The sequence below is a fragment of the Camellia sinensis genome, chromosome 15 (assembly GCF_055761805.1).
Source record: "Camellia sinensis isolate YWXY chromosome 15, ASM5576180v1, whole genome shotgun sequence".
In the NCBI taxonomy this organism is placed as follows: domain Eukaryota; kingdom Viridiplantae; phylum Streptophyta; class Magnoliopsida; order Ericales; family Theaceae; genus Camellia; species Camellia sinensis.
The window spans coordinates 25,633,362-25,661,355 of NC_138975.1; the positions used below are offsets into that span (position 1 = coordinate 25,633,362).

At 35.8% G+C, this 27,994-nt stretch overlaps 1 protein-coding gene across 1 annotated transcript; it reads left to right on the forward strand.

Annotated features, from left to right (window-relative positions):
- Positions 1–16,795: 16,795 nt before the first annotated feature.
- On the forward strand, positions 16,796–25,735 carry LOC114302427 (katanin p60 ATPase-containing subunit A1). The gene is made up of 7 exons (XM_028247447.2): positions 16,796–17,204; positions 18,820–19,291; positions 20,652–20,849; positions 22,224–22,468; positions 22,740–22,898; positions 23,001–23,088; positions 25,218–25,735. Exons 1-7 carry the CDS (start codon positions 17,083–17,085, stop codon positions 25,497–25,499), a joined length of 1,566 nt encoding a protein of 521 aa, XP_028103248.2. The 5' UTR covers positions 16,796–17,082; the 3' UTR covers positions 25,500–25,735.
- Positions 25,736–27,994: the final 2,259 nt, after the last annotated feature.

The window sequence follows — 27,994 nt, forward strand, 5'->3', positions numbered from 1 at the left end:
CAAAAGAGAGATAATGAAGCAAGTAGCAGCTGCTGGCCCTAAATGGCCAAGAGCCCTTCAACAAAGTTTAAGAGGGGCTCAAAATGAAGCACTTTATAGTTTAAAAAAAGCCACGAAAATAAACACAAGTATGGCTAAACTATTGTGCAAGAAATGGGCCAAAAGGGAGACAAAGAAGCAAGTGATGGTTTCTGGTCTCAAATAGAGGAGGACCCTTAAACAAAGTTGAAGAGGGGCCCAAAACATGGTATTTTACAGTTAGTGACCAAACCCAAAACAGTGCACATGCAAGCTTAAAATACTATGCAAAATAAGGCCTAAAAAGAGGTTTAAACACAAAGAGCAAAAAGGGAGCTTCAAAAAGCAAAAGTCCCTTGATAAAACATGAATAGGGGGTAAAAATAAGGCTATTTACAGTTCGGACTAGAGCCCAAAAATACAAGAAAAATGGGCTAACAAAACATGCAAAAATAAGGCCAAAAGAGGGATAAAGAGGCAAGTGACAAAAGGAAGCCTCAAATAGTGAATATCCCTTCAACAATGTTTAAGAAGGGCTCAAAATAAGCCACTTTACAGTTTATAACCAAGCTCAAAACTGTTTACAAATAGGCCTAAAATACTATGCAAGAAGAGGCATACAAGAGAGGTAAATAAGCAAGTGTAAAAAGGAAGCCTCAAACAGGGAGAGGCCCTTAAACAAATATGAAAAGGAGCTCAAAATAATTCTATTTTCAGTTAGGGTCGAAGCCCAAATATGTAAGCAAGAGGAGCTAATATATTGAGAAAAAATAAGGCCAAAGAGAGGGATAGAAGACTTACCCTTGAAGACCAAAGCTTCAACAACTCTTGGACCAAGTTTGGGAGCCCTTGACCTCTGGAAATGGCCTTGAAGCTGCTGGAATGGAGTGTGGATTGGTTGGCTTGGAGATGGAGTAGAATGGATGTAGGATTTAAGAGGTTTTGAGGGTTGGAGTGTAGAGAGAGAGAGATACAATGTAGGAGGCTTAAACCAAACTTTCTAACCCCTCAAATGGGAGCTAGAGGGCCTGGATATATAGGCAAAAGAGGGGGGAAAAAAGGGGGGGAATGGAATTCAAATTTCCCCCCAAAAGTTGGCCCCCCCGATACAAAATCTAGGGGGAAACAGAGGGCATTTTTGTAAAGTACGTAGAGAGAGGATCATGGCCAGCCGGTTTCCTAGGGTTTAGGTGGCCGGTCGACCTTCCCCATGGCCGGTCGGCCAAGGGTCAAAAGGGTCAATGAAGGTTAATGGCCGGCCATGCCAAAAAGAGGGCCTTTCATGTGTGCACAACATAACCAAGTGGTCAAAAATTGGAGAGAATGAACCAGGAGAGAGAAAAGGCCACTTTTAGGAGGGGTTCAAAAGGGTCACACACAATTACTGGCCGGCCATATGATATTGGTGGCCTCCCAGGTGTGTACAACACAAATATGTGGTTTGGGACAAGAAAAAGTGGCCTTAGGGTGGTCAACATTGGCTTTCAAGTGAGAAAAACGGGCGACGGAGGGCGATAGAGGAATAAAACTGGTTGTTAGAACAATTGCTGGCCTTCCACCCTTCTACGACCTTCCTAACAATGAAACAGAGGTCCCTGCCAAAAATGAACTCAAATCGATGCAAAATGGAGGTTCGGGGGTCGAAACGCGCAGCCCGAGGTCCCGAAAACTGACTGTTAGGCACCGGAAGTGGTGTTCGACCACGAAGTTAGTTTTTCGGACCGCAGTGTCCTTCAAAAGTGAGTAAATAAGATGCATGCCAAAAACTGGAGCAAACGGAGGTGGTTAAGCGGTCCCGAACCGAGGCACACAGCCGTCGGCTCCGAAAAATCGGAAACCGGGCTCCAAACGGGAAAAATGGCCTACGACCACGAAACGTAGCCTACGGCCACTGAGAGATGATCTACGAGACCTCTCCCTCCCTTCGGGAAGAGAAAATAGAGAAAACAGAGCCTGGTTCGCAAACCGAGGCAAAACATGAAAGAGTCCGGAAGTCCGGAGGCAAGGCTCGCAGCCCAGACTCTGAAACTTCTGAACGAGCACAATATGCACCATCACCGAGCGCTCAATCGGTGACGTCTGAGTCTTAAGGTCGGTCAAAAATGGGGTGTCTACAATACCCTACTCTATCTTATGAGTTTTGACATAAATTTTAGTCATTTTGATTAAATGGTGTTGTTTGGTAACTTTGGGAAAGTTTGGGTTTGATTTGAGGTTATAAAAAGGGGGTTTTCAAATGTTAAACCCATGTGTATGTGAGACCTTGGAAAAATGGAAGAATTGTTGTTAAATTGATGAAATTGAACCTTAGGGTTGATAGTTGAAAAAGAGGGAAAATGCCCTAATTATGTTGAATAATTAATTTGGGAAAATGCGAAATTGAGTTGAAGGTCATGAAATTGGGAAGTTGTGGGATTGAATGGTGTAGTTGGTTTAGTAAATCACTCACCTATGAAAATGTTGCTAGTTTATCTGTTTGATAAATTTATTATCTGTTTAGAGATAACTGCTTTGGGCTATTGGTGGAGGATAGTCTTGATTGTTGTAGACATTGTATGTTGATTAGGGAAAACTGAAACTAATCACTTGGGATATGTCATTGAATATGGCGGTTGGAATAATACATCGAAATTGTGTATTGATTGGTCATTGTATATGATAAACTGTTTAAATACATTGTATATGTATATTGTTTGAGAGGAGATAGGGGATGTACTCCATGGTTTGAGAGAAGATTAGGGATGTACTCTCAAACCTGTTTGGGAGGAGATAGGGGATGGATTCCATTGATAATTGAAGTATTGGAAGTATTTTGATATGAGTGTAGTCTCATTTACTTGTTTGGCTAGATAATGAGCCATGCTTATAAATTTGAATTGGAAGTAAAGGAAGGTGTAATGAAATATGAACATATTTGTTATGGAACTGGAAAATGTTGTAAGTTGATTTACAAATGTTAATCATCTATCGAATGCTAACGTTTTAGTTATTTCTTATATTTGGTGTAGTATATCTCTACTGGGCTTTGGCTTACCCTATATGGGACATCATTTTCAGGTTCAGGTGATATGCCACCTCCAAGGACGTAGCTTGGGAGGCTTGAGGCTGATAGCTCTTTTTGTTATTCTCTTTTGGTATTACATGTAAATTCAAGCCAAGAGCTTAATGTGTATTTGAGTTTGTACTCTCTTTTTTGTAACCAAGTGTTGGCTTGGAAAGTTGTAAGCCCGTAGGGCATTTACTTTTGTTGTCAACATGTAATAATTTTGTAATGAATACTCTGATAAATGGAAATATGCTTTATTCTCGTATGTCTACGGATATCTTGAATGTTGGGTTTATGTATTATTTTAAGGACGTTACAGAAAGAGGGAGAGAAAAAGAAAAAGTGAATGAGAAAAGTGTATTTGGAGCCTATTTATAGTGGTAGAATAATAGTCCTAAAGTCAAAGAAAAGAATAAGTCAAACGCCCAAAAGTAGAGCCCCAAAATCGAACCAAAAATTTGGAAATTTACTCACAAGGATTGACCCTTCCGACAGAGGTGTTGACCTTTAGGAAAAAAAACTGAGACACTAATTTGTGCAGAGGACAAAGGTCGGCCCTTAGAACCAGCGGTGTTGACCCTTTATTTCAGAATGCAACCCAGAACAAAACAACGAGGGAATGGTCGACCTTAAGAACTCGGTGTCGACCCCAAAAACCAGCAGGGGCACTAAGAGTAATGCAACAAAGTGGTGTCAACCCTTAGAAAGACAAGTGTTGACCCCAGAACAAATTTCCAAGTTTTCAAAAGACTTTTCAACATACACAAGCGTAAACGAACAATTCACAAGTTTAAATCGAATTGTACTCCAAAACCAAAATACAACAACTCCAAAGATTCCCAAAAATGAAAATAAAGGAATTAAATACTTATAATAGATTTCGCAGTTACAATTTCGTTCAAAACCATAAAATGGCTCGCTACTTATATTTAAACTATTGGGTAAAGCACTCTAACTTCAAACTAAGGGGGGTAAAGTAACTTTTTACCCTAAAGTTTATTTAATTATTGTGTATGTTGGTTTTATTTCTTGGCAATCCCGTTTGACAAAACTCCTTTGAGTTGTAATTTTATTCGTTTTTTTATTTCAGTGAGACTTTGAGTGTTTAGATGCGAATCCAACCCGAATCAAGCCTTTCAGAGAAGTTTGTGATGATAAAGCGTTCAAGATTGCCACTTCGCTGATTATGACGGGGATCGAGCTGCCCGGTCAGCTCGCGGGGGTCCAGGGGGCAGCGCCCCTTGGCGGGTCCGGGGCAGCGCCACGGCGGGGTTGAGGGGCAGCGCCCCCGAAGCAAAATGCAAAAATGCATTCAAAGTTGCCTGTTCGATCATGTTTTATTTTTCCAGATTTTCCAGTTTTGGCCTGTCCGCTCGAGCGGAGGAACAGGCGCTCGAGCGTGGATTGGAAGTCTCAGCATCTCTGCAGTCGCCTGTAAAAATACTGGAATGTGTGATTTTACGCTCGAGCGGATGCTCCTACGCTCGAGCGCATCTCAGTTTGTTCGCACGCAGTTTTGGTCAGTCCGCTCGAGCGGGCTGTGTTGAGCTCGAGCGGAGATCGCGGGACAGATTCTATAAATTCGCGTGTTGGGTCAGATTTTAGGTGAACTTCTCCAGATCTTCTTTTTGGTTTATAGGGTTTATATCTGGGGATACTTTGGGAGTTTTCTTTGATGTTTTTATTGAGTATTCAACTCATGATCTAAAGAGAGTACATCAAAGGTTTGTTTGTTATACACAAAAGAGAGAGTTATTCTTCAGTTGTGGATTCTGAAGAATTCGAGCCTGAAGCTTTGGTGGAATCCGGAGTGGCTCATCAGAAAGACAATTCCGTGGTGAAGATGGGGTTGGAAGAGGCACATAGAGGTTGGTTCAATTAGGCGTTGTGGATTCGCTAGGTAATTGAGAGTATACCTGTGTAATTCCTTTAATTCTTCTTAGTGGATTGTTCTTGTGGCTGTTGCCCGTGGTTTTTTGATCACAGTTGGAGGTGTCCAATTGTGGTTTTTTCCACGTTAAATCGCTGTGTCTCTTTGTCTTGATTGTTTGATTGTTTGATTGGGATTGTTATATTCTGCTTAAAATTGATACATAATCACAAATCAACATCTAAGGGATTTATTTTTCAGTGTAAATGATAGAGATCCCTAAAATAGGACTATTAAATTCAGCCTTAAAGATGTGACAATGGGTTGTATTTAGGAGGTGCTTTTTAAAAATAAAAATAATAAAAAAATCAATAATTGATAAGGAATAATTCATGCTATTATGGTAAGTTTATGACTCATATTTTAAAGGTTTCAAACTTTTTCTATTACAGTTCGACTGATAACATAGCTTGTCTTCAAAAAGTTATTATAAATGTTAGGCTTGTTTTCAGTTGGCTTTGACGATTGGAGGTATTGTTGGGTCTTTATAGGTCCATTATGATCATCTTAATGATTCAAACTGTTTAAATTATAAGACTTTCCGAGCAAATCATTCACGAAAAAAATCTTATTGATTGGGCAACCATAAATGTACATTCAAATTACATTTGTATTCAAAATAAAAAATGATTTGTTAAAAAAATCATCATTAAAGTAGATATCGCAATGGGACCATAGAAGCTCAACATCACCTCTAGTTGGAGACAAGCTTTACCCTTCTTGTAATTACTTTCATCCAAACTCATAAATTTTTTCATACACATAATGTGAAGGGAAAGAGTATTTGGTGCTCTTGAAATTACACTTACCCAAATGTCACCCCATGAGTCCACCACAAATATGTATGTCGAGGCCAACATGCCGGGATGTGACATTTGTAATTAATTGTTCTGAAGCAAAACCACGTGTAATTAATTTTTTCATGACAACGTTTCATATAAATACAAAGGTGAGTTGCTTATCTTAATCACATTGACATTGTTATTTTGTAAGTATTTTTTTGTTCACATCAATGGATAATTCATGACAGGCCTCCAAATGGATGGCATTTTATTCGGATCTAATTCGAAAAAATTGATGAACATTGAGCCTGTTTGGTATAGAATATTAGAAGCTAAAAGGAAATGGAAACACTTATCTCTCAATTTTGACATGATTAGTTTTTTTTTTTTTTAAAAAATTATTTCTACCTTAAAAGTTGTAAGCAGAAATTACACAAAACAGTTTCGTATAAAATCCAAAATAAATAAATAAAAAGTTATAAACAACTCATATAAGTTGAACCAAACTGCTCTGGTATTATTTGATGCAACTTATAGAGCTGTTTATAGATTTTTTTTTTTTGAATTTTGTACTAGTATGTTTGGTATAACTATTGGTTACAACTTATGAGATAAAAATAGTTTAAATAAGTTAATTATTTAAAAGTTGAGAAATAGGTGTTTTTATTTCTGTTCCTTATATAAACTTTTAGTTTGAATTTTTTTTACTAACCTATATTAGTTACCGATACATGGCGGATTCATATTCTAATTACTCTTAAAACCAAACCATCATATTCTGATTGGATCAACTTTAACGATTTCGGATTCAGATTCAGACTACCATAGATTTAATTTGATTTTGCATGGTTGGTTTTGGTTGATGCAATGCTGCTCAATTCAGATGCTAATAATACAAAATATTAAAAATAAAAATTGAAGAGAAAAATTAAGAAAAAAAAAATTAACCAAACGACTAACAACAATAGTCATGACATTGTTCAATTAAAAAATTATGACTAAAAACAGGTAACTTTTTAACTTTAATTATCACAGAAAAATAAATGTCTGATTTACATAATTTTAAAGAAAACTTAAAAAATCCGCCATGGAGTTTTAAGTTTGTATAATAATTAACCATGATTGTGGAGAGTTCCCTACTAAAATGATATATCATTATTCCATTAGTCATCAATATTAACCTTAATGTCTGCTTGTTTGATACTCCAACACCAACTTGAAAATTATTAGGTAGTCTCAAAATCATATATATTATTAAAAATAGTATTTTTCTCATGTTTAGGTGGCACATATTATAAGGGTTTATTTTTCGACAAATTACCTGGAAGTCTTATTTAAAAGAGAAGTTTATTTAGTCCCACAACTTTTTAGATGCTCTCATTAGTCCACTGCATATTTTTCTTCTTCATTTTTTTTTGTGCATTCGTTCTTCTTTGTCTCTTTCTCTTCATTTCTAGTGACTGACAATCACACCTTACTCCTTCTCTTTCTCTTTCTCTTTCTTTTTCTAACATAAAGTCACGGCGACTGACGACCACCATTGAATGGAGTTCACCGGTAACCATCGACTACCGATTCTTTACTTCACCTTCCCTGATGGCAAATGAGACAAGTTTCCGGAGAAGAAAATGAGTAGATATACTCAAATCTTATGTAGATTTATTCATATCTATATCAAATATGAGTAGATCTACATGGGAACAAATTAGATCTAAACCAAAAATAGTTGTCGGAGTACAATCTTTTCTATATATCTGTTTCTCTCTTTCGATCTCTCAATTTTTTTTTTTTAATCTTTTCTCTACTATACACTTCTATTTTTTTGTTTTAATGGAGAAAACTTTCAAATTCTGAATAAATTTTCAAGTTTTAGTTATAGGCGGTGAATATTGTAAAATTTTACAGTTTCAGTTTTTTGGTATTGAAATGAGTCATGCTTAAATTTTACTTGAATTTTGTTTAAATTTTACTTAAATTTTGTATTTTCTTAAATAACATACTAATCAATTTATTAACTTTTTACTTACTATTCATAGAATTATAGTTAATATGAATGATCTATACTGAAAAGATAAATTGTTCAAAATAAATTGCATGAAAATAAATTCATTCACCAAAATTCTTAAATTCTTTAATTGGGTAGTCAAGTTAGATAATTCAATGACATGCTCATATATACATCTCATGCAGACTATCGAACTTTATGATGGTAAGCTTAATCATAATTGTCCCAGCAAAAAACTTATTAACAGTTCAAAAATGTTCTTTCACATTATTTAGCATTATCAGTTCAAGTAAGTTAAAACTTAATATTTGCTATAAATATTCACATAAAAACATAAAACTTTATTTACTCGATCCTTTTATACTTTATAAATGTTTTTTTTCTTTTTTCTTTTACATTGCTTGAACCATAATAATAGTAAATTTCTCAAATAATAACACTAAGTCAAAATTCAGAGCATCGAAATGAAACTGAGTTTGTTCTATTCATTTTAAGAATTTTTTTTCATTTAAAATCGAAACAAATAAAGTACATAAATATAGCGAAATAAAACTTTAATCAATAATTCATGTTTACTACATTAATGCTAATAGTAATCAATAATTGACAATTAGTCTAGAAAAACACATGTTTAAGTAATCACACATAGTATTATCGTGATCTACCTTTGGGATAATCTAATAGCATACTATTTAACAATTATGATGATTCCTTTTCACCAATAGGATTAGTTGATAAAATATTCATAATTAAGTAGGTCTATTACCTTTGGATATTCATTCCAATATCAATTATGAATACCCATCAACTATCATATTCCAATTCAACAATTACTTAGAAGTGGTGCACATTTGGGCCAACATAATATTTTTTTAATACTTGGGAAGGGTATTAAATTTCAATTATTTGATTTAATATCTATGTGTCTGATTGGGTCACTTTGACAACTACCAATCGTATCATAATTTAGATTTCAAATTAAAATAAAAACTTTGCATAGACATTATGAAATAAATAATAATTTATTCACAATTATTCATCATCATACACATCATAAGATATATTACTAAATCATAAAAATGATATTAAGACATAACAAATATTAACACAATTCATATTTCATGTCACATAAAAAATACATACTTTTGTACCTCATCAAACTACCAATAAAAATCAAGCTTATACATAATGATGGTCATAACATCATACCGAAATAATTTTTAGAGGTTACAGTTAGATCCATAAATAGCAATATGTTTGGTACTATAAAGATCACAATAGCACTTTAATGTATTTCACAGTAAAATTTGATAATATAAAATTCAACAAAACATGAATAATAATGATTCATTATGTAATACGAATATCTTTATGTATTACTAAATTAAACAATACAGTGATCATTACTGACCAATTTTTTTCTCATAATAAATGTAATTAAATCATGCAAAGTATTCCATTATTTAGATATTAGTTTATTCGATTTATCTAAAAATAATAATTCAACATAATCTTTACCACCAATATAGATGATCATGGATGGGTCATCAATCAAAAGTGTTCCACAAACTGACGGAGAACATAACTTTATCAAAATAATAGGTGTAATCATAAAGTGTGCATTGTAGATTCATAAATATTATTCATAGAAGATAGATATATACACACCATAAAATCGTAATCAACTTAAGCACAATTTTGAAGTCGTAATCCATTCAAATCATGTCTCACAATTAATAACATATAAACAATCAATGATGGACATAAATTAAAATCATTAATTTTATTTAATGTGATAATCCAACCCATACTATGTTTAATTATGTATGTGATTATGTGTTTAATAAGAATTTGCAAGCTTAAGTATGGGAAATATGTGAATTTGGAAGAATATCTATTGAAATTGAAACTTTGAACAAAAATTGAAGGCCTTAGAGGTGCGATAAACAAAAAACCGGCTTCATATCTGTGATTAGCATGATTTATAGAGCACATGGTAAAATTTTAAAAAATTACGATTCGTAATGATTAAATAATGTTTTGTGAGTTAAGTCATATATGTATGTTTAGCCTTTGTTCTTCTTGCTTGAGAGCCTAGAGTGTGAGTTAGAGAGAGAAGAAGAGGAGGAAGCTAGGGATTTGAAGGAAGTCAAGGGGCAAACCATAGATTTGAACTAAGGTATGGAAAATTACTCACAAACTTTGATTCTAACTCATCTTTGTCAAGAAAATCAAGAAGAAATTAGGGATTGAGCTAGGGCTTTGAGTTGTATGGTGGTTTGAACTATAGGCATGAAATTGAACCATAATCTCTCCATCTTTGTTTGATTTAAGTTCACTTTTGTGATTGACCCATGAAACAAACCTTAGATAATTCATGAAAACAAGATTTGTTGAAAATTGCTTACGGATCATGTATTTTGAATTTGTTTATGTAATGTATGAATATAGGAAAGAGATTAGTACATGAATTTGTTGCTAATGCACGGTTGATATGTTTAATATGGAATTACACTTGTATCATACTTATATATCATGTTTTTGAGTTGTTTTTACATGAATTTGGGCTTTGAAATGAGTTTAGGAAGTTTGCATCTTTGAACCATTTTCGAACTGTTTGATTTTGCCCAGACCGCACGAGCGGCCACAGGCACCGCACTAGCGGAACATGAAGAAAAAAAAAAAGGTTTTCATTATGCTCCTTGGGTGCTCAAGCGGCCGGTTTTTCGCTCGAGCAGATTTGGGCCGCACATGCGGTGAAGACTTCTGCTTGTGTGGAATCCATGTTTCAGCCTAACTTCAAAAAAGTATATCTCCTTCATTCGGACTCCGTTTTAAGCGATTCTTGAGCCTAAATTCAAGCCCTAGAAGTCTAGTTTCTAATAGTGGTCGTCTCACATCCAAATTCTAAGTACACAAATAGATGTATTCAAATTAGTGAAGGCTGCTTATTTTCTTTTAACCGTTTCATGCCAATTCCTATCCTAACTTGGTTTCCTTTCTCTTCTTGATATTTCCTTAAATCTTAAACAAGTAAACATGATATGTTCAATGAAAAACATATGAAATTATTGTAGGAAACATTGATTTAAGTCATGAACATTTAGGGCCGTTTAAGGTACATCTTTGGAACATGCTTTGTACGCGGTTCACATGTAGAGAAGATTAGCATTGAACACTTAAGAGAAATTAAAGAAAAAGTGTACGAATTGAAACAAATGATTTATCGGATGTGTATGTGACATGTTTTGTGTAGGTCGAGTGCCGGAGGCAACGCCTCAAGACTAAACGCACTGCGAGTAATAATATAGTACACTTATACTCTTTGTTGCGTATTGTTAGAATTTACCATCACCTACCACACACTTACCATCACCTACCACACACTCACCTACTACACTCACCTACTCCTCACCTACCACCACCTAACCTACATCTATATAATCAATCAATTGTAACAGAAGCATCAATCAATCAACATCAATCAATAATACATCTATTTTTTTTTTTTACATGGTATCAGAGCAGGTTTAAGAACCTAATATTTTTCTTGACCGGCGGGCGGCAACTTCGCCTTGGCCGCCCGCCGGACCTCAACCTAGTCCGCTAGAATTTTCTACACATACCTTCACTCTTCTTCACCACCTCGCCGAAGCAAACCCAAAATCCCTCTGGGATATTTCGTCGAACACCTCGCCCAAGTATTTCTAAACGAACTCAGACCCAACCACTCTTATGCAGGCTACTGGCTTGTGCTGAGCAACAGCCTTAGTAAGCATGGTCAACCATTTCCATGAACTGGCCGATCTTCATAGCCAAAGCTATATCAAAACCCAGCAACTCGGGCCAAACGATGAGCTCCTTCTCCTCCTGTTCGGCGATCCGGCGCGCCTCTGCTTTGCGAGCGTCTGCCTCAGCGCGTTTGTCTGCCTCCTCCTCCCGCTTCTTGGCGGCGCGCGACCTCGAGCCCTCGGCTTCAGTACTGGTCTTCTTTATCTCGAACATCGAGATCTTTGCGCTCGGCTTTGGTGGCTGTCTTCCGTGCCCAAAGTGTAAAGATCGCGAATGTTGGCAGTCCTATGACCCAAGACATAAAAATTCTGGTTATCGGTGCCGCGTCTCATGGTGATTTCTTTTACAGGACCAAGAAGAGGAAGATTACTGTTGTTGTTTTTAGAGTCTTTGTTGAGGGTTGAGCTGTTGAGAGTTGAAGGCAGAGGGTGAGTCAACAGAAGAAGAAGAAGTAGTAGTGGTGGTGGTGTGCTGCTTGGAAAGGGACTGGTCTAGGGGCTGACTGTATCTGTAGCCCTGAAAAAAGCTTTCACTCCAAAAGATCCACGGCATGTGTTGCCCATGAAACCATAAACCCTTTCCCTCTATATACTTGTATTGTATATATTCAGATCCCCTCTCTCATCCAGTGTTTCTTCATCAATTACACAGATCCACCTTTTTTTTCTAAATTATTCGGGCCCTGACAGTGCTTGTTACATTCTCATCACTTTTCTTTTATCTATATATATATATATATATATACTTGCCCACCCCCATGCCTTTTTCTCTCTCCCACTTTACCCACACCACACAACCCCTTTCTTTTCTTTTCTTTATTCTCCACTCACAAAACATTATCATCACCTTTTGCACCTCACCCGTTGCTCCACTTTCTTTCTTTTCTTTTATTTTATTTATTTATTTATTTATTTTATTTAAAAAAAAAAAAAAAAACAACCACCAAACAAACAAACAAAGAGGAAGAAGACGAACTGCAAACTTATTTTATTCATATCGGGCCTCACCCCGATCACCATTTTACACTAAAAAAAAAAAAAAAAAAAAAAAAAAAACTACAAACAAAACAACCACACCCACAGTGGGATTTTTTCTTTTCCCTTCTCTATTCTACTGCAGGTCTCTTCTTCTTACTTTTCTCTTGGTTGTCCCGTGACTGCCCAGCCTCCATGCTTCCTAGACCACCAAGCAAGTTGCCTCCTCCATACTCCTCCACTGCAGCATATGGCGGACCCCCGAATCGGAACATCACGGTGGCCTTCCGCTTCAGCTCCTTATTTTCCGCCTTTAGCACACTTGTCTCTGCTCGCACATCTTTATACATGCGTTGGAGCAGAGCCAGCTGGGAGGTTAACTGCTGCACCTCATTTGTCCTACTCTGCAGCCGGTTCGACAAATTTGTAACCGCAGTCATGGTTTCCACACATGACTTCAGTGTATATTGATTGGCTTCAATATCTGTTTGCCCTGCCATTTTTTGCTCCACAGACCGCATCGGAAAGTTCAACGGAGCAAACACAGAGGTGTTTGGTTGAGGTTCACTGGCCACTGCACCAGTTATTTCTCTTGTGGAATCATTCAGTTCTGGAAAGAGCGTAAGCAGCCCACGGGAAGAGGAGGCCATGTTCTGGTTAGCTGGACGGGACGAAGAGGCCATGTTATGGGTTGCTCAGTGTTTCAGAGAAGGGTTGGTTACAGAGTGTTTACAGAGTGTTTCAGACTGCGAAGGATTTTTTAGAGGTTTCTCTCAGTTTTTCTCTGCCTCAGCCTCTACCTTCGTCTTGGTCTTATAGCCGAGGCAGCCACGCGCATCGCGCGCCTCTTGCCACCAGCCGACAACCGGGCACGCAAGCCAAGGCGCCCACGTGCCTCGCCATCATGTCCGGCACACCTTTTGATGAATTGGACACGCCTTTTGATGGCACGCCTTTTGACAAAATCGGGCACACCTTTTGAGGGTGCAACTTTATGGGTCCGACAAGACTCTGTAAACTGTCCCGACATTGATTCCGGTTAGCTCCTTTATGGGTCCGACAAGACTCTGTAAACTGTCCCGACATTGATTCCGGTTAGCTCCTTTATGGGTCCGACAAGACTCTGTAAACTGTCCCGACATAGATTCCGGTTAGTTTCTACAAGGGTCCAGCAAGACTCCGTAAACTGTCACAACAACTGTCACAACATTGTCTGCTACAACGGTCCGACATGACCCCATAAACTGTCTTCTACATCGGTATGACACCACCATACAGTGTCCTCTACATGGTTATGACACCACCATACAGTGTCCTCTACAACGTTATGACACCACCATCCAGTGTCCTCTACCACGTTATGGCACCACCTTTCAGTGTCTTCACCAACGGTCTGACACGACCATACAGTGTCTCCTATCTTTATTTTATTTTTTATGTATTTTCTTGTTTTGTTCCTCTCTCCAAACTCAAGTTGGTTAGTTTCTATCCTCCTTGAGTTTGCGGGGGGCTGTTAGAATTTACCATCACCTACCACACACTTACCATCACCTACCACACACTCACCTACTACACTCACCTACTCCTCACCTACCACCACCTAACCTACATCTATATAATCAATCAATTGTAACAGAAGCATCAATCAATCAACATCAATCAATAATATCTTGAACCATGAACGGTGATTGGTGCCAACATTATGAATTGATTGGAAATGATGAAACTTCATTGATATTATATGACATGTGCTAAATGATTGGGCCTGACGCCGCTTGATAAATGATTGGGCCCGAGGCTGCTTGTTAAATGATTGGGCCTGAGGCCGCTTGTTAAATAATTGGGCCCGAGGCTGCTTTTTAAATAATTGGGCCCGAAGCCGCTTGATGAATGATTAGGCTTGAGGCCGCTTGTTATATGATTAGGCCCGAGGCCGCTGGTTATGATTGGGCCTGAGGTCGCTTGACTTATGATTGGGCCCAAGGCCATTTGTTATATGCTTGGGCCTAAGGCTGTTTGGCTTATATGATTATGGATATTAAGAGAACCTTATGATCATCTACTTATATTGTTTTACTGTATTATTACTTATTGAGCTTCGCTCACCCAATTTTAGGTATGCACATGTAGGTGATCAGCAACATGGAGCGCATCCCTAGAGTCAGCTTCATGAGCCTTTTGGGGCCCAATCGAGTCATGCCTCTAAGGCGGAGTTTTGTCTTGGCTCACACCACACTTTGATCCTATTATGTTTTTGCTTTCATAGTTTTGGGTTGTAAACATTATGTATAATTTTCCTCTGGCTCTTATATTTTTGATGGGCATGTATATGTATTATTGTGTTACGTGGTTAACTCTATGATTTTGCTCATGATTGGCACAGTTCAATAGACTTCTCTTTATTATATGCTTCCGTTTATGGCCCCATTAGCATAAATATTCTGTATGATTGTTTGAGGCTTTCGGTAATGTACGGATTATTGGTCGGTTATGATCCAAACTTTTAGGGGCGGGTTTAGGTCATGACATTTAATGAAAACCATGATGTTCTCTAACCTTGCTCTGATACCACATGTAAATAATTTTTATGGTGTTATGTATATAACAACCTTCATAATTCAAAATCTTAAACTATCATGATTTTTACAAATAATAACATAATGTAAAAAATAAATAACACACCTGAATAAATTATGTGAAACCTTTGAGTGATCCAAAATTGATTGAATATAAACCTAATATAAATATTAGTGAAAAAATGTTACTCTCTCTTGACCCTCTTTAGAATACGTTATATTCAGAGTAATTGATAGGTGATCCAAATATATTTTTATAGATAGAGAGAGGACTAGCTTTTTTATTCAATTTTATTCCACTCGAAAACTTGGAAACTACCTTATCTATTGACCAATCAGATAATAACTTATGGTCTAAAATATGAAATTATAATCTTATTAATCTATAATTTATAGTTATATCATGTGGATCACGATAATGACTAAATAATTAAATTTAGTCTTACATGCATAACATACAATAAAACACCAGAAATTAATCCAAGGGTAGAAAATCTTAATGAAACTTTTCTTGATATTTCTTTCATGAAATGTAACGTTATTCTTTTATAAATTGGAAGAAGATTAACTTTTATAGATAGATCGATAATTTTAAAGTTGATAGTTGGTTTGAAAATAGATTATTTTAGTAATTTTTTTAACTTTTTAATTAAAATATGAATTAAAAAATTAGTATGTTTAGGATGATTTTTTGATTTTTTACAAAAAAAAAAATGGTGAAAAAAATAGAGAGAAAAGATATTTTTTTGATATTTTTTTTTAGATTTTTAGCGACTTTTTAATTTTTTGACATTTTTTTAGTTTTTATATTTTCTTTACAATTATTTTGCATGGTATATTGAGAATTTTTTTTTTTAAATAGGGAAAAGAGAAAATTTTAGATAACTAATAAATGGGGAAATTAATTTTAAATTCATAGAATGCAGGCTTACACATTCTTTCATAAATTTGAAAGAATCACTCCATCTTAATAGATTTGAAGGATCCAAGTTCTGGTATAAGTAAAAAATTGTATTCTTATCCAAACTAGCTTAAGATTAGGATCTAAAATCCGCCCGACCCTTCCGGTTTAGGGCTTGGACTATGTTTTTTCTGGCTTAGCCCGTTGACCCGATCAAGGCCTGATTCACCCAAGGTCTAATGTCATTTTCAAGCTATTTTGATAGAAAAAATTAAAAAATGTCATGCCCAATCTAGGCCCATGCCCAACCCACTTGAGGCCCAACGTCATTCTCAAACTATTTTGAAAAAAAAAATTAAAATATGTCATACCCAACGCATACCCATGCTTGGCCCACAGGATCACCCAAGACCCGATTATTCTTGGACTTGGGCTTGAGCCTAAGTTTTTGAAACTAAGCCAACTTAGCTTGACTCAATCTTTGGCACGGTCTTGATCAAACCGAACCGAATTAAATTTACACCCTTACCTAATCTATACCCCCAAAAAAACCCCATTTACTCAAAAAAAAATAAAAAAAATAAAAAAAATAACGTACTCTCATTATTTTTTTAATATTTATTTTTCACAATAAACATGAAAATCTTACCCAAAAAAAAAAAAAAAGTAAAGGCCTGAGCCGCTCCCACGTGGCCCAACCTTCCGGTTGGATAATCTCAACCGCTGATTGGTAGCTTCCCAATATTGGGCTCCACGGTTCCAACATCCGACAACTAACAACAAATTGAAATTAAACTATGATATCAAAGAAATCTCAAGGGTATTCTAGTAAAACCGTACTCTTCTCCCCCTCCAATCTCTCTGCCGTTTAAACGTCGCCGTCTTCTTCACTGGTCCAAGCAGCAACCTAGAGAGAGAGAGAGAGATACAGAAGTGTTGTAGAGAGAGAAAGATCTTCATCATCGACTTCCATGCCTGAGCTCTGACTTGTTTGAAACCCTAATTTTTCGTAAAAAAAAGGCCACAGATTCTGAAGAAATCCTAGAGTTATCTCTATAATGGTGGACACGTTGCTTGCGGGCTTGCAAGATCATCTCAAATTGGCTAGAGAGTACGCCCTTGAAGGCCTCTACGATACTTCCATTATCTTCTTCGATGGTGCCATCGCTCAGATCAACAAGTACTCTCTCTCTCTCTCTCTATATATATATATATATATATACACATTTGTCCAATAGTGTTGAAATTGGAAGTTGCTAAAAAAAGATATTAAGATTAAAAAAAAACAATTATTGTATGAAATTAGCATGTAAATCCTTGAGTAGGAGTGCACTATAAAGTTGTTTGATTGGGCGAGATGATCTTCGATTTGGACTGATTTCAAGCATTCATGTGCTTGTTTGGTGAATTTGAAGTTAGCATTGCGGTTTATCGTTTTCAGTTCAGTGGATTCCTGTTTAATTGCTTAATTCCTGTTTGCTTTGCTTGATTAATAGGGTATACTCAAAATTGTGATGGGGATTCTTATTTTTTTCGCTGTTGTCAAATGTGAATAATCAAGTTTTCCCTTCATAAATCTAGCCATCTAGTGTCCTATATGGAAAATTTTAAAATTCCTTTCCATGGGGTTTACGCCCACTAGTTTTTTTCAAGACCACATGAAGAAACACTTGGGTGTTTGTTTGGATGGAATTGATAAGGGGATTACAATGCAATGAACTATTAGTCCCGAGATAAATAATCTGTGTACTATTTAGCTGGCAATGAGGGTGTGTTTGGGTGCAAATTTTCTCAAAAAAAATTCCAAAATTACTTCTCTCTCTATTACACAGCAATCAATCACTTTTTTTATCTCCTCTCTCATTCTCAATCACTTTTAAGGATTGTTTGGGATGTCTTAAATAAGTGTACTTTTTGACTTTTTGAACTAAAAAGTTGAGGAAAAAAATATGGTTGTTTGGGTTAATTTTTTGACTTTTTATGGAAAAATGTGTATTAAAAAATTGTATAAATTAGTGTGTAGGGGAAAATTAGGATTGAGAGTTGTGCAGCCGTACTTTTTGACTTTTGATGAATAGTGATAACTTTTTTACTTTTTGAGTAATTTTTTGGCTTTTTGGCTTTATGGCTTCATGCCAAACTTGGCCTTATTCTCACATACATCTACTCAATTACAACAAAATATCAAATCATCCCAAACTCTAAAACTATTTTCAAAATATACAACCAAACAAACCAAAAAAATATCTAAACTCTCTCCCCAAATTTTTTTTTAAAAAATTTATCTCAAAACACAAACCAAACACACCCATGTGTATTTAACTATTTGTCCGATCTCCATTTTTCTAACCAAACTATGGACTAGTTAATCTATTGGACATGGAGTCCAATCCCATGAAACAAAGGCCTCCTTAATGTACATGATAAATTTCTCCAAGCTTCTTGATAACATATCCAACATCATAACTTGGTTAAAAGTAAGACTTTGGGTTTGCCCTAGTGGTCTTGTAGTCACACCTTAGGGTGTGGTGAGATGAAGGTTAGGGGTTCGAGCTAATGGAGCAATGGCGTTATAATCTAACTTTACTAATAAACTAACATCCTATCATCTTGGCCAAAAAAAAAAAAAAACCTTGGTTAAAAGTAAGCTTGTTTGGATTTTTTTTGTGTTGGTAACCAATCCTATTGTATTGGTGATGCTATGTTGCATTTCTGGGTGTCTTTTGTTTTAGTGTCTTGTGCTTAAGTTCATTTGGTAATGCTTTGTTTTTTTTTTCTCCTCTCCCTTTCTTTAGGCATTTAAACACACTTGATGAGCCTTTAATTCGTTCAAAATGGATGAATGTAAAGAAAGCTCTTACAGAAGAAACGGAGGTTGTGAAGCAATTGGATGCAGAGAGAAGGGCTTTCAAGGAGATTCACGTGGGTAGAAGGCCTTCTTCACCTCCAATTTCTACCAAATCGTCATTTGTTTTTCAACCATTAGACGAGTACCCAACTTCATCTGGTGCTTCGATGGATGATCCTGATGTATGGAGGCCGCCTAGTAGAGACAATGGAAGTAGAAGACCCACAAGGGCAGGTCAAGTGGGTATGAGGAAGTCACCTCAAGATGGAAGTTGGGCTCGTGGAGGTTCTGCAAGAGCTGGAACGACTGGTCGCGGAGCAAAGGCTGGTGGTTCTAGTAGGTCAAACGCAGGAGTCCGAGCTTCAACTGTTGGGAAGAAAGGCACTGGCCCAGGGAAATCTGGCAAGGCTGATTCGGTGGTAAGTTCTACCTGGAAAAATAATTTGTGCAACAATTCCTGTATACTTGGTGTTTTGCAGCCATGCACATAGTTTTACATTTTTATCTTTTATCGCCTAGAGCATAATCCTATTCACCACGTCTGTCTGTGGATGGGAATGTCAAGTGCATAATCTTGTTGAACTAGCTGAATTTGAGGAAGGTAATTTTGCCATCATATGAGTAGCTTCAGTAGTTCTTTTTTGAATATCATGCGATGTAAATTCTAAAACATCTTTATTTTATTTTATTTTTTTAAACTGTACAAATGGGGGTAAGGATGGCTATATTCTGTCCTCCCTAGACCCTACTTTAGCTTGTCTTGTGTGCACTTGGTTGCCTTCTTTTTTTCTTTTTCTTTTTATTAGATAAAAATTGGACAAATGGAGTTCATAGCCTGAAATTCACATAAGAGTGACATGGAGAATTGGTTTTATCATATTGACCAAAGGATCGTAAGTGTATATTACTAAAAATATCACTGGCCCATTGTATCCAAAAAAATAAAAATAAAATGTCACTGCGATGGCATTTGGGATGAGAGGATTTCTTTTTGAAGTTTTTGTTTCTAGTCATTTCCTTGAAGATAACATACTGTATTTGTGTTACTTCGCTCATTGTGACTAGCGGTTTAGTATTGCTACTTTAGACACCAAAGTATCAGAAGTTTTTTAGTTTCAGCATCAAACTGAGTCCTGATCATAAGAACCATAAAAAAATTTAAAGTCTTAAAAGGTGAAATTTATAGTGAACTTCACTAAAGTAAGTTTCTTAAGGAAGTTTTGGAAACTAGGTCCTTGGAATTGTTAATATGAATATGTTGTTTTTAAATGTTCATTGTCTCAACACATTTGCTGGTTGATCTTGTGGTAGCACCGTGGCAGTGTGCATGAATATATTTGGAAAATTGGAGGTATCAATGTAGGATATGTAGTTGTCAAGATACATGCTGAAGTCAGACAAAGGGTTTTGCCTATTACTTGGGAAATAGATAATGCTTGCAAGTTTGTTTTTCCACTTTGATATTCTTCTATTCTGACACCAAAAGTGAAGTTAAAACAAGGGTATTTTTCTGACGTTCTGGAGATATTGTTTATGGATCTCGTAGATTGGGGCATGTATCTCAAATTTTCTTTGTTGGGTATTTGTTGGTCCTATTTTTTGGGGGTCGACTTGCCATCATTATATTTTAACTTCTTTAAAGTTCTCGGGAGACTTCAATTGATACACATTTGGAGTCCTGTATTTTTGGATTATTTAGATTTAAGTACGCATATTCTGTATTTCAATTATTATTTTTGGTCGTCTGAGCTAAAATTAGTGATTTTGGTTGCAATGTAGAATGGTGATGCTGAAGATGGGAAGTCCAAACGTGGACAGTATGAGGGGCCTGATCATGACTTGGCTGATATGCTTGAAAGGGATGTCTTGGATTCCACCCCTGGAGTGAGGTGGGATGATGTGGCTGGGTTGACTGAAGCAAAAAGACTTCTAGAGGAAGCTGTTGTTCTTCCTCTGTGGATGCCTGAATATTTCCAGGTATTTCGTATTGCTGTGAAGTTGAAATATGATTGCGGTTTCATGAATCTGATTGAATTTCTCTTTGTTTCAATAATATTATTCAAGACTTATGCTTGGGGTGGTGTTTCAAGTTCCCCTCACTGAGAACAGCTTCATGCTTTCCCTTTTTCTCCTCTTCCATAATGTCTGAGAATTATATTATGTTGGAAGATTTAAGTGATCCCAACTACTATATGCATTAAAATTCCAGAGAAGTTTGGTTCATCATGCTATAGTGGGAGGGTTAGTTTGGCAGTATAAAAGTGAAAGCAAGTTGTCAATGCAGTCTTCTTTCAAAATGGGCTTTTCCAAAGATGAAAGCCTTTGTGGCAGGCAGGAGCCCTTTTATCTCACATTTCATCATAAATGACTAGGATACCCTCCCGTAAGTATAATATAAGTTCTCCTCGGTTAACTTATCCCTCCTTATCCTATCCCCGAACCAAACACAATCTAGGTGTTTTTACGAACACACTAGTCTGATTAGCTCCAACTCAGTAACATCCTTCTCAGCTATGGTTTTGATTTTGCATGAAGGACCTGTTTTTTGCATGGGAATCCAGGCTGAGAATTCTAATCCCACGGAACTATCAAAAAATAGTTTATCCTTTTCTAAATTTCTTAGGAACTGCTATTTCTATAGGCACTCCAATTCCCCACGAAACACAGGACAGGAGTTCTAACACACACCTAGATAGCCAAAAATTGGCAATTCCATTCCATCAACAGTAACCTGGTGAGAATTGTGAATTATCTATTCTAACTTTGATTTTTGCTGCAAACTTAACCTGAGATAAAATTTGATATTTGAAAGCGTTTTTACCAAAAATTGTTGCTTGGCATTAAAAGGTCATTTTGGCAATCTAAAAGACTTGAACGTTGTGATCAAAATGTAAATTTTATTTTATAAAGCTAGATTATGCGCAGAGGTTTAGTTGTTTTCATAAAATATGGTTGACTTCTATGGAAAAATGGTATTATCTGATTTATTTATATAAAAAAAATGGTGGATTTCGATAGAAATTGCTGCATTGAAGTTAGTACTTTTTAGATTGCCTATTACTTGAGCAATGGTAATCTTACTCTTTAGAATCGTAGTTTTTAAGAATTCGAACTCTCAAGAGCCAAAAGTACAAAGGAGCCCAAGAGCCAAAAGAGTTGTATTGAGTGGGAGCGTGTAGTTAATCCTGCCATGTACAGTCTAAATCTTCAAAATTGGTTCAGATGCTGCAGTCTGCCATCACCTGGCGCAGTGTAGTTTTTCTTGCTGCGAACATAAGTTTTGTTTTGTGTGGTTCTCCATATGTTTGGGTACAGTTGGTCCAGTTAGATAAAATTTGTTTGTATTTGCAGGGAATTAGGCGACCATGGAAAGGCGTTCTTATGTTTGGCCCTCCTGGCACTGGAAAGACACTTTTGGCTAAAGCTGTTGCTACTGAGTGTGGTACAACATTCTTCAATGTTTCTTCTGCTACTTTGGCTTCAAAATGGCGTGGGGAGAGTGAGCGTATGGTGCGGTGTTTGTTTGATCTTGCAAGAGCTTATGCTCCAAGCACAATATTCATTGATGAAATTGATTCTCTCTGCAATGCTCGGGGGTAAGTCTTCGTTCTTTGTGAACTGGATTTCCACAGTTATCACTCTTGCAGTTGTCCCCACTGTTCAGTATTATGCAATATGTAGATCATGCTTATCTATATTTTATAGACTTTGGCTTATATTGTTTTTTGATGTGGACATCATCATCATTATGATCACAAACACGAGAAATGTTGTGCCCTTGCATGTGTTACAACTGATTTATGACTCTTGTACGTTTTACACTGAACCCTGCTCTGCTGCTCTTATGTGAATGACCTCACTTTTCAGGGCTTCAGGGGAGCATGAATCATCCAGAAGAGTGAAGTCTGAACTTCTAGTTCAGGTAGATGGTGTGAATAATACTTCCACTAATGAAGATGGTAGTCGCAAAATAGTGATGGTTTTGGCTGCTACTAATTTTCCATGGGATATAGATGAGGCACTGAGGTTGGATCTCTTATACTTGCAATTGTCAACTAGATTTAACTAATACAAATTCCTGATGAGCTGTCGTGCTGCTTGATCTGATTTTGTGTTGACCTAATACAGGAGGAGGCTGGAAAAGCGAATATATATACCACTTCCGAATTTTGAAAGCCGTAAGGAACTTATTCGGATTAATTTGAGAACTGTTGAGGTAAAGTGGCTTTTCTGTTAGATTGCTAGATATATATTGTACACAAAGTTTAATAATGCTTTTTGAACTTTAGTTTGTGATATCTCAGTAAGTACTGGCTGAGTAAGTCATGCTACTGGAAAAAAAGGGGCTTTGACTACAAGATTACCTATAAAACTACTATGATTTTTTGCTCATGGGGTAACTAGAATTTTAATTGGATAGATTATTTTCTTTCCATGATTTCTAGCCGATAAAATAATGAGGTAAGTATCAAATCAGTGGACATTCCAAAAAATAATTACAAATCAGTGATAAACTTTATAAATATTAATAATTAAAATTTTAAACTTTTCCGTGAATCTGTTATTATTTTTTGCAATGTCTATTGATTTGTAATTTCCCCAAAATAATAACCTTGGACAGTATATGCACAGTTGATTTATGCTCTTACTTCTGTGCTGTAGAGTAAAAAACAATTATGATGGTAATTCCAGAAGGTTTAAATGCATGATATAAACAGCAATAAATCAAAGTATTTTATTGGTTGGAGGATTCATGTTGATACTGTTGATTTCGTGGTACAAAGCACAATGTCCTGTCTCTTACTGTACGTGCAGTAGATATTATGATTTAAGTTCATGCTAAATCATTGAGATTCTGAACTTGCTCTCTGGACGATATCTGAAGGCCTTTTATGCTGATACATTATGCATCATTGAAGGTCCAAAAAGAGTGTTTGGTATTTGTGTTTCAGCTTAATTTGAAGTTGGGGTTTTGGTTGACAGATATGTTTGGCTAAAAATAATTTCTTAAAAAAGTCAAAAAAAAATTTTGGTTAAAGGAAAAACCCCCCTGATTGGGGAGAGAATCTAAGAAAATAGGCTTTTCGGGCTATTTGTTGTACTAATATATGAAATAATTTAATTTCTTGGTATGTAAAAAAGGTAATGCTGTTAATGCATGAGAAAGAATAAAAAAAATAAAGCATGAAATAAGTTGCAAGCTGTAAGCCACTGAAGTAAGGTGCAAGAGATGTGGAATGCTAGAAATGCACCCTTGACCACGAATGTGGAGATTTATAACATACAAACTGGTGTTGATGCAGTCTTGAGAGTTCCACAGAAAGGTGGGACGGTTTCAGAAATTACTCTTATGGCTTATATTTCTTGGGAAAAGATTAATCTCGTTCCATTAGAAAGAACAGAAAAACCTCATTGAAATTGGTTGTAGCAGTTGGAATGCAACTTTTTGTTGAAACTGAGGGGTAACTTTGAGCTGCTGGATTTGGGGAACAAAGCAAATTATTGAGATAAATGATATTACTTAGTATTGGTCCCCATTAATTGAGGGTGTTTTGAGGCTGAGACTAGGAGACAGACCTAACTTTTGGTGCAAAGTTGCTGCTCCCAGACTTAAAGCCCACATTCTCATGCTTGGCAGTCTTGGGCTTTTACTTATTGCACCAAACAATGTCCCACCCATTGAGATGTGGATGAAAATTGAAGATGAGGACATGAATCTTTATGCTATTTGTGAGCAGCTTACAATTAAACCTTTTGAATAACATGGCGGATTGAGTTGGGCAGGAATTAAAATCAGACCCCCTGAAAAAACATTTTATGTGAAAAAATTACAGTCAGACCTCCTAATTATATTACCTTGTCAATCCACTATCACCTTGTGATTATTTTACTATACCAATGTTTCTTAACTTTTTGAGAACCTACATGTTGATGGTGTAGCAATAATTTGGCTGGAAGCCCATTGTCAGATTTGGAAACTCGAGGGTGAAACTTGTGGGGTCTGATTAGTTTTTGATGATATTATTTTTTAGTTGGTGTTTAAAATAAATATTAGCAAGGTAATTTTAATTTTGTTTCCAGTAATGTTGGGAACCAGTTCCCTAATCTAATTGAGGTTTGACCTATGAATATTAGGTCTTTGGCATTGTAATATATTCAGCTTTGAGTTAATATTATTGAGAGTATTTTAGCCGGTGGCCATTTGTGAATTTTCTCTCTCTTCGTCCTATTTTGTTCTTCATCACATGGTATATAAAAATGATGTAAAGCATTAGATCAACTAAAATTTACCCGCTTAATGTTTGTTGGATACTTTTTTAACTAGTTGAATGTTGTTTATATTAGATGGCTCCTGATGTAGATATCGATGACGTGGCTCGTCGGACAGAGGGATACAGTGGAGATGATCTCACAAATGTTTGTCGGGATGCCTCTTTAAATGGCATGAGGCGTAAGATAGCCGGGAAGACACGCGATGAGATTAAAAACATGTCAAAGGATGAGATTTCAAATGACCCGGTTGCCATGTGCGATTTTGAAGAGGCCCTGACCAAGGTTCAACCTAGTGTTTCCGCAGCTGATATTGAACGGCACAAGAAGTGGTTTTCAGAATTTGGATCCGCATAAAACGGGTAAATGGATACTAAAGCAATCTTTTGTTTTTCATGATCTGCCTATTCTGTTTTGCTATTCTTTTTTGGCTGTTTTGAGCAGTGTTGTTGATTTTCATCATATAAGTGTTGCAAAGGTCTCATTATTATTGTTGTGTTCTTGTGTAAGTCTAATTGAAAATGTATCATGTTTACAGAGCTTCCATTCCTATTCATTCAATGTATTAATAGTAAATTCAAAATTTACATTCAGCATTCGGATCAAAACTACCATTGTTTGCAGATCGAACCTTACAAAAGCCCTAACAATAGTGAATTTTGTGTTTGCCATCCTATGTCTTCACCACTTCTCCCACTTCATCCCAAAAAGAATGGATAATTACGGGCAAGTCCTTTTGACTGGACTTTCACTCATTAGTCATGAGTAAGTTATTTATTTATTTTTTATTTTATTTTTAAAACGTATTTGTCCATTGTTTTAATTTTTGTGGAATGATCATTTTGTACTGGTAATGATACTGATAAATTTATCAAAATGATAAATGATTGATATATTTTTTACGTTTGTTTGTGTGTTCTGATTTATTTCTAGTTTATTTGTATTAGTTTATATTATAATATGATGTAGGAAGTGTAAATAGTTGAATTATATATATTTTTCAAAAATATTTTTTCCACACAACAAGAACAAAGAAAAGAAAGGGTTCTCTCAAATTCCAATTAGGCTCATTGTACTAGACCCAAAAACAAGACCAACACAATAGATGACAACATAATATTAGCCAAGGATGGACCTCTGGATAGAGGGGGCAAAAGGGTGCCATAGTGCTCTCTACGATTTCAAAAACACAATTTATAATAATAATATTAATTGTAATTATTTACAAATTATAGATGTGGGAAGTTTTTCTTCTTTTACAAATTTTAAGGGTCATTCTCTCAAGATTAAAAAAATATAATAATAAATAACTATCACTCTCTATCTATAAAACATGTGATCAAAATATAAAATTCAAAAAAAAAAAAGAAAAAAAAGACACTATATAATAAAAGAAATTATGGCTCTAATTGGTTCTATTCTGTAATCATGATTTCCCCATTATATTCTAACCCTTTGTTTGATTATAGTTTTTAAAATATGATTTCGAATCACATTTCAAACAGAAATGCTTGAGAGCTCGAAACTCCTGAGGCTCGAATGTTTCGAAATTAAAACAACGTCGTTTTGAAATTTTTTTTTTTCTTTTATCTGTGAAACAAAACAGAGTGAGGGAGAGAGAGAGAGAAGAGAGAGGAGAGAAGAGAGAAGAAAAAGAGAGAAAGGAAGAAACGGAAAGGAGAAATGAAATAGATCTTCCTCTTCCACTCCATCGCCGCCGCCGCTGCTGCTTCCTCTTCCACTCCGTTGCCACCGTGTGTGTGTGTGTTTCATCGATTTGGCTTCCAGATCTATTTTTGATTTTTCAGATCTGTGTGTGTGTGGGTTTGATTTGTTGATGATGATGATGATGGTGCTGTGTTGATGATGATGTTGTCTTCTTCTTCTTCTTTCTTCTTTTCTGTCTTCTTCTTCTTCTTCCTTCTTCTTTTCTGTCTTCTTCTTCTTCTTTCTTTCTTTCTTCTCTTCTGTGATGATGCTGTGTTGAGTCGGAAAGGATGAAAAAAAGAAAAAAAAAAAGAAAAAAAAGAAAAAAAGAGCCAAAACGACGTCGTTTTGAGATTTCGGGCCACTCTAGTCATGGAAAATTCGAGCTACTTAACGGGATTGATTAAAGGCTCCCAGTCTCACTCCATTGCTACTTCTTCTTACTATTGTAACAGTTGGCTCATCCCTCGTGATTAAATCATCATTATCCCACATATTTATCCCCTTAAATCTTTTTTATTTATTTTTTTTCTCCCTTGTAATTGGAGTTTTGATCCACATGATTATTTTATTCTTTTTGTTTGCTTAATAAATTACTCATTTATCCCAAAAAAAAAAAGAAAAAAGAAAAAAAGAAAAAAAGGACACATTAGTTGGGTCAGGTTGGCCAAGATTTGAAGTTGTAAAACAAATAAAGGCTCAAGTTAGGTTTGGTTTTCACAACCAGAGTCCAGGACTGAATTTGAAGGGGTCCAGCTAGGGACGAACTCAAGATTTTTACATAGGAGGCAAATATATATATACAAATAAATTTTTTAAAAATAGAATAGATATTATAATATCAATTTCCACTAACGTGATCGAGTAACTAACTGCTACATTGTTATATTCTTTGCAGACTCTAGCTTACAATTAAAACTAATTATAAATAAAAAATATAAGTAGCGTTTGATTTAATTTTAGAATCATGATTTGATAATGAAATTGTATTTTGAGTTCGTGAGTTGTTGAATCATGATTTGAAAAAAAGAAATTTATTTCGCTATGAGTTATGAAAAAAAGTTTTGAATTGAATTTTGAATTGAGTTTTGAATTTTTGAAATAAGAAAACTTATTTTGTTGTGAGTTTTGAAAAGAGTTTTCAA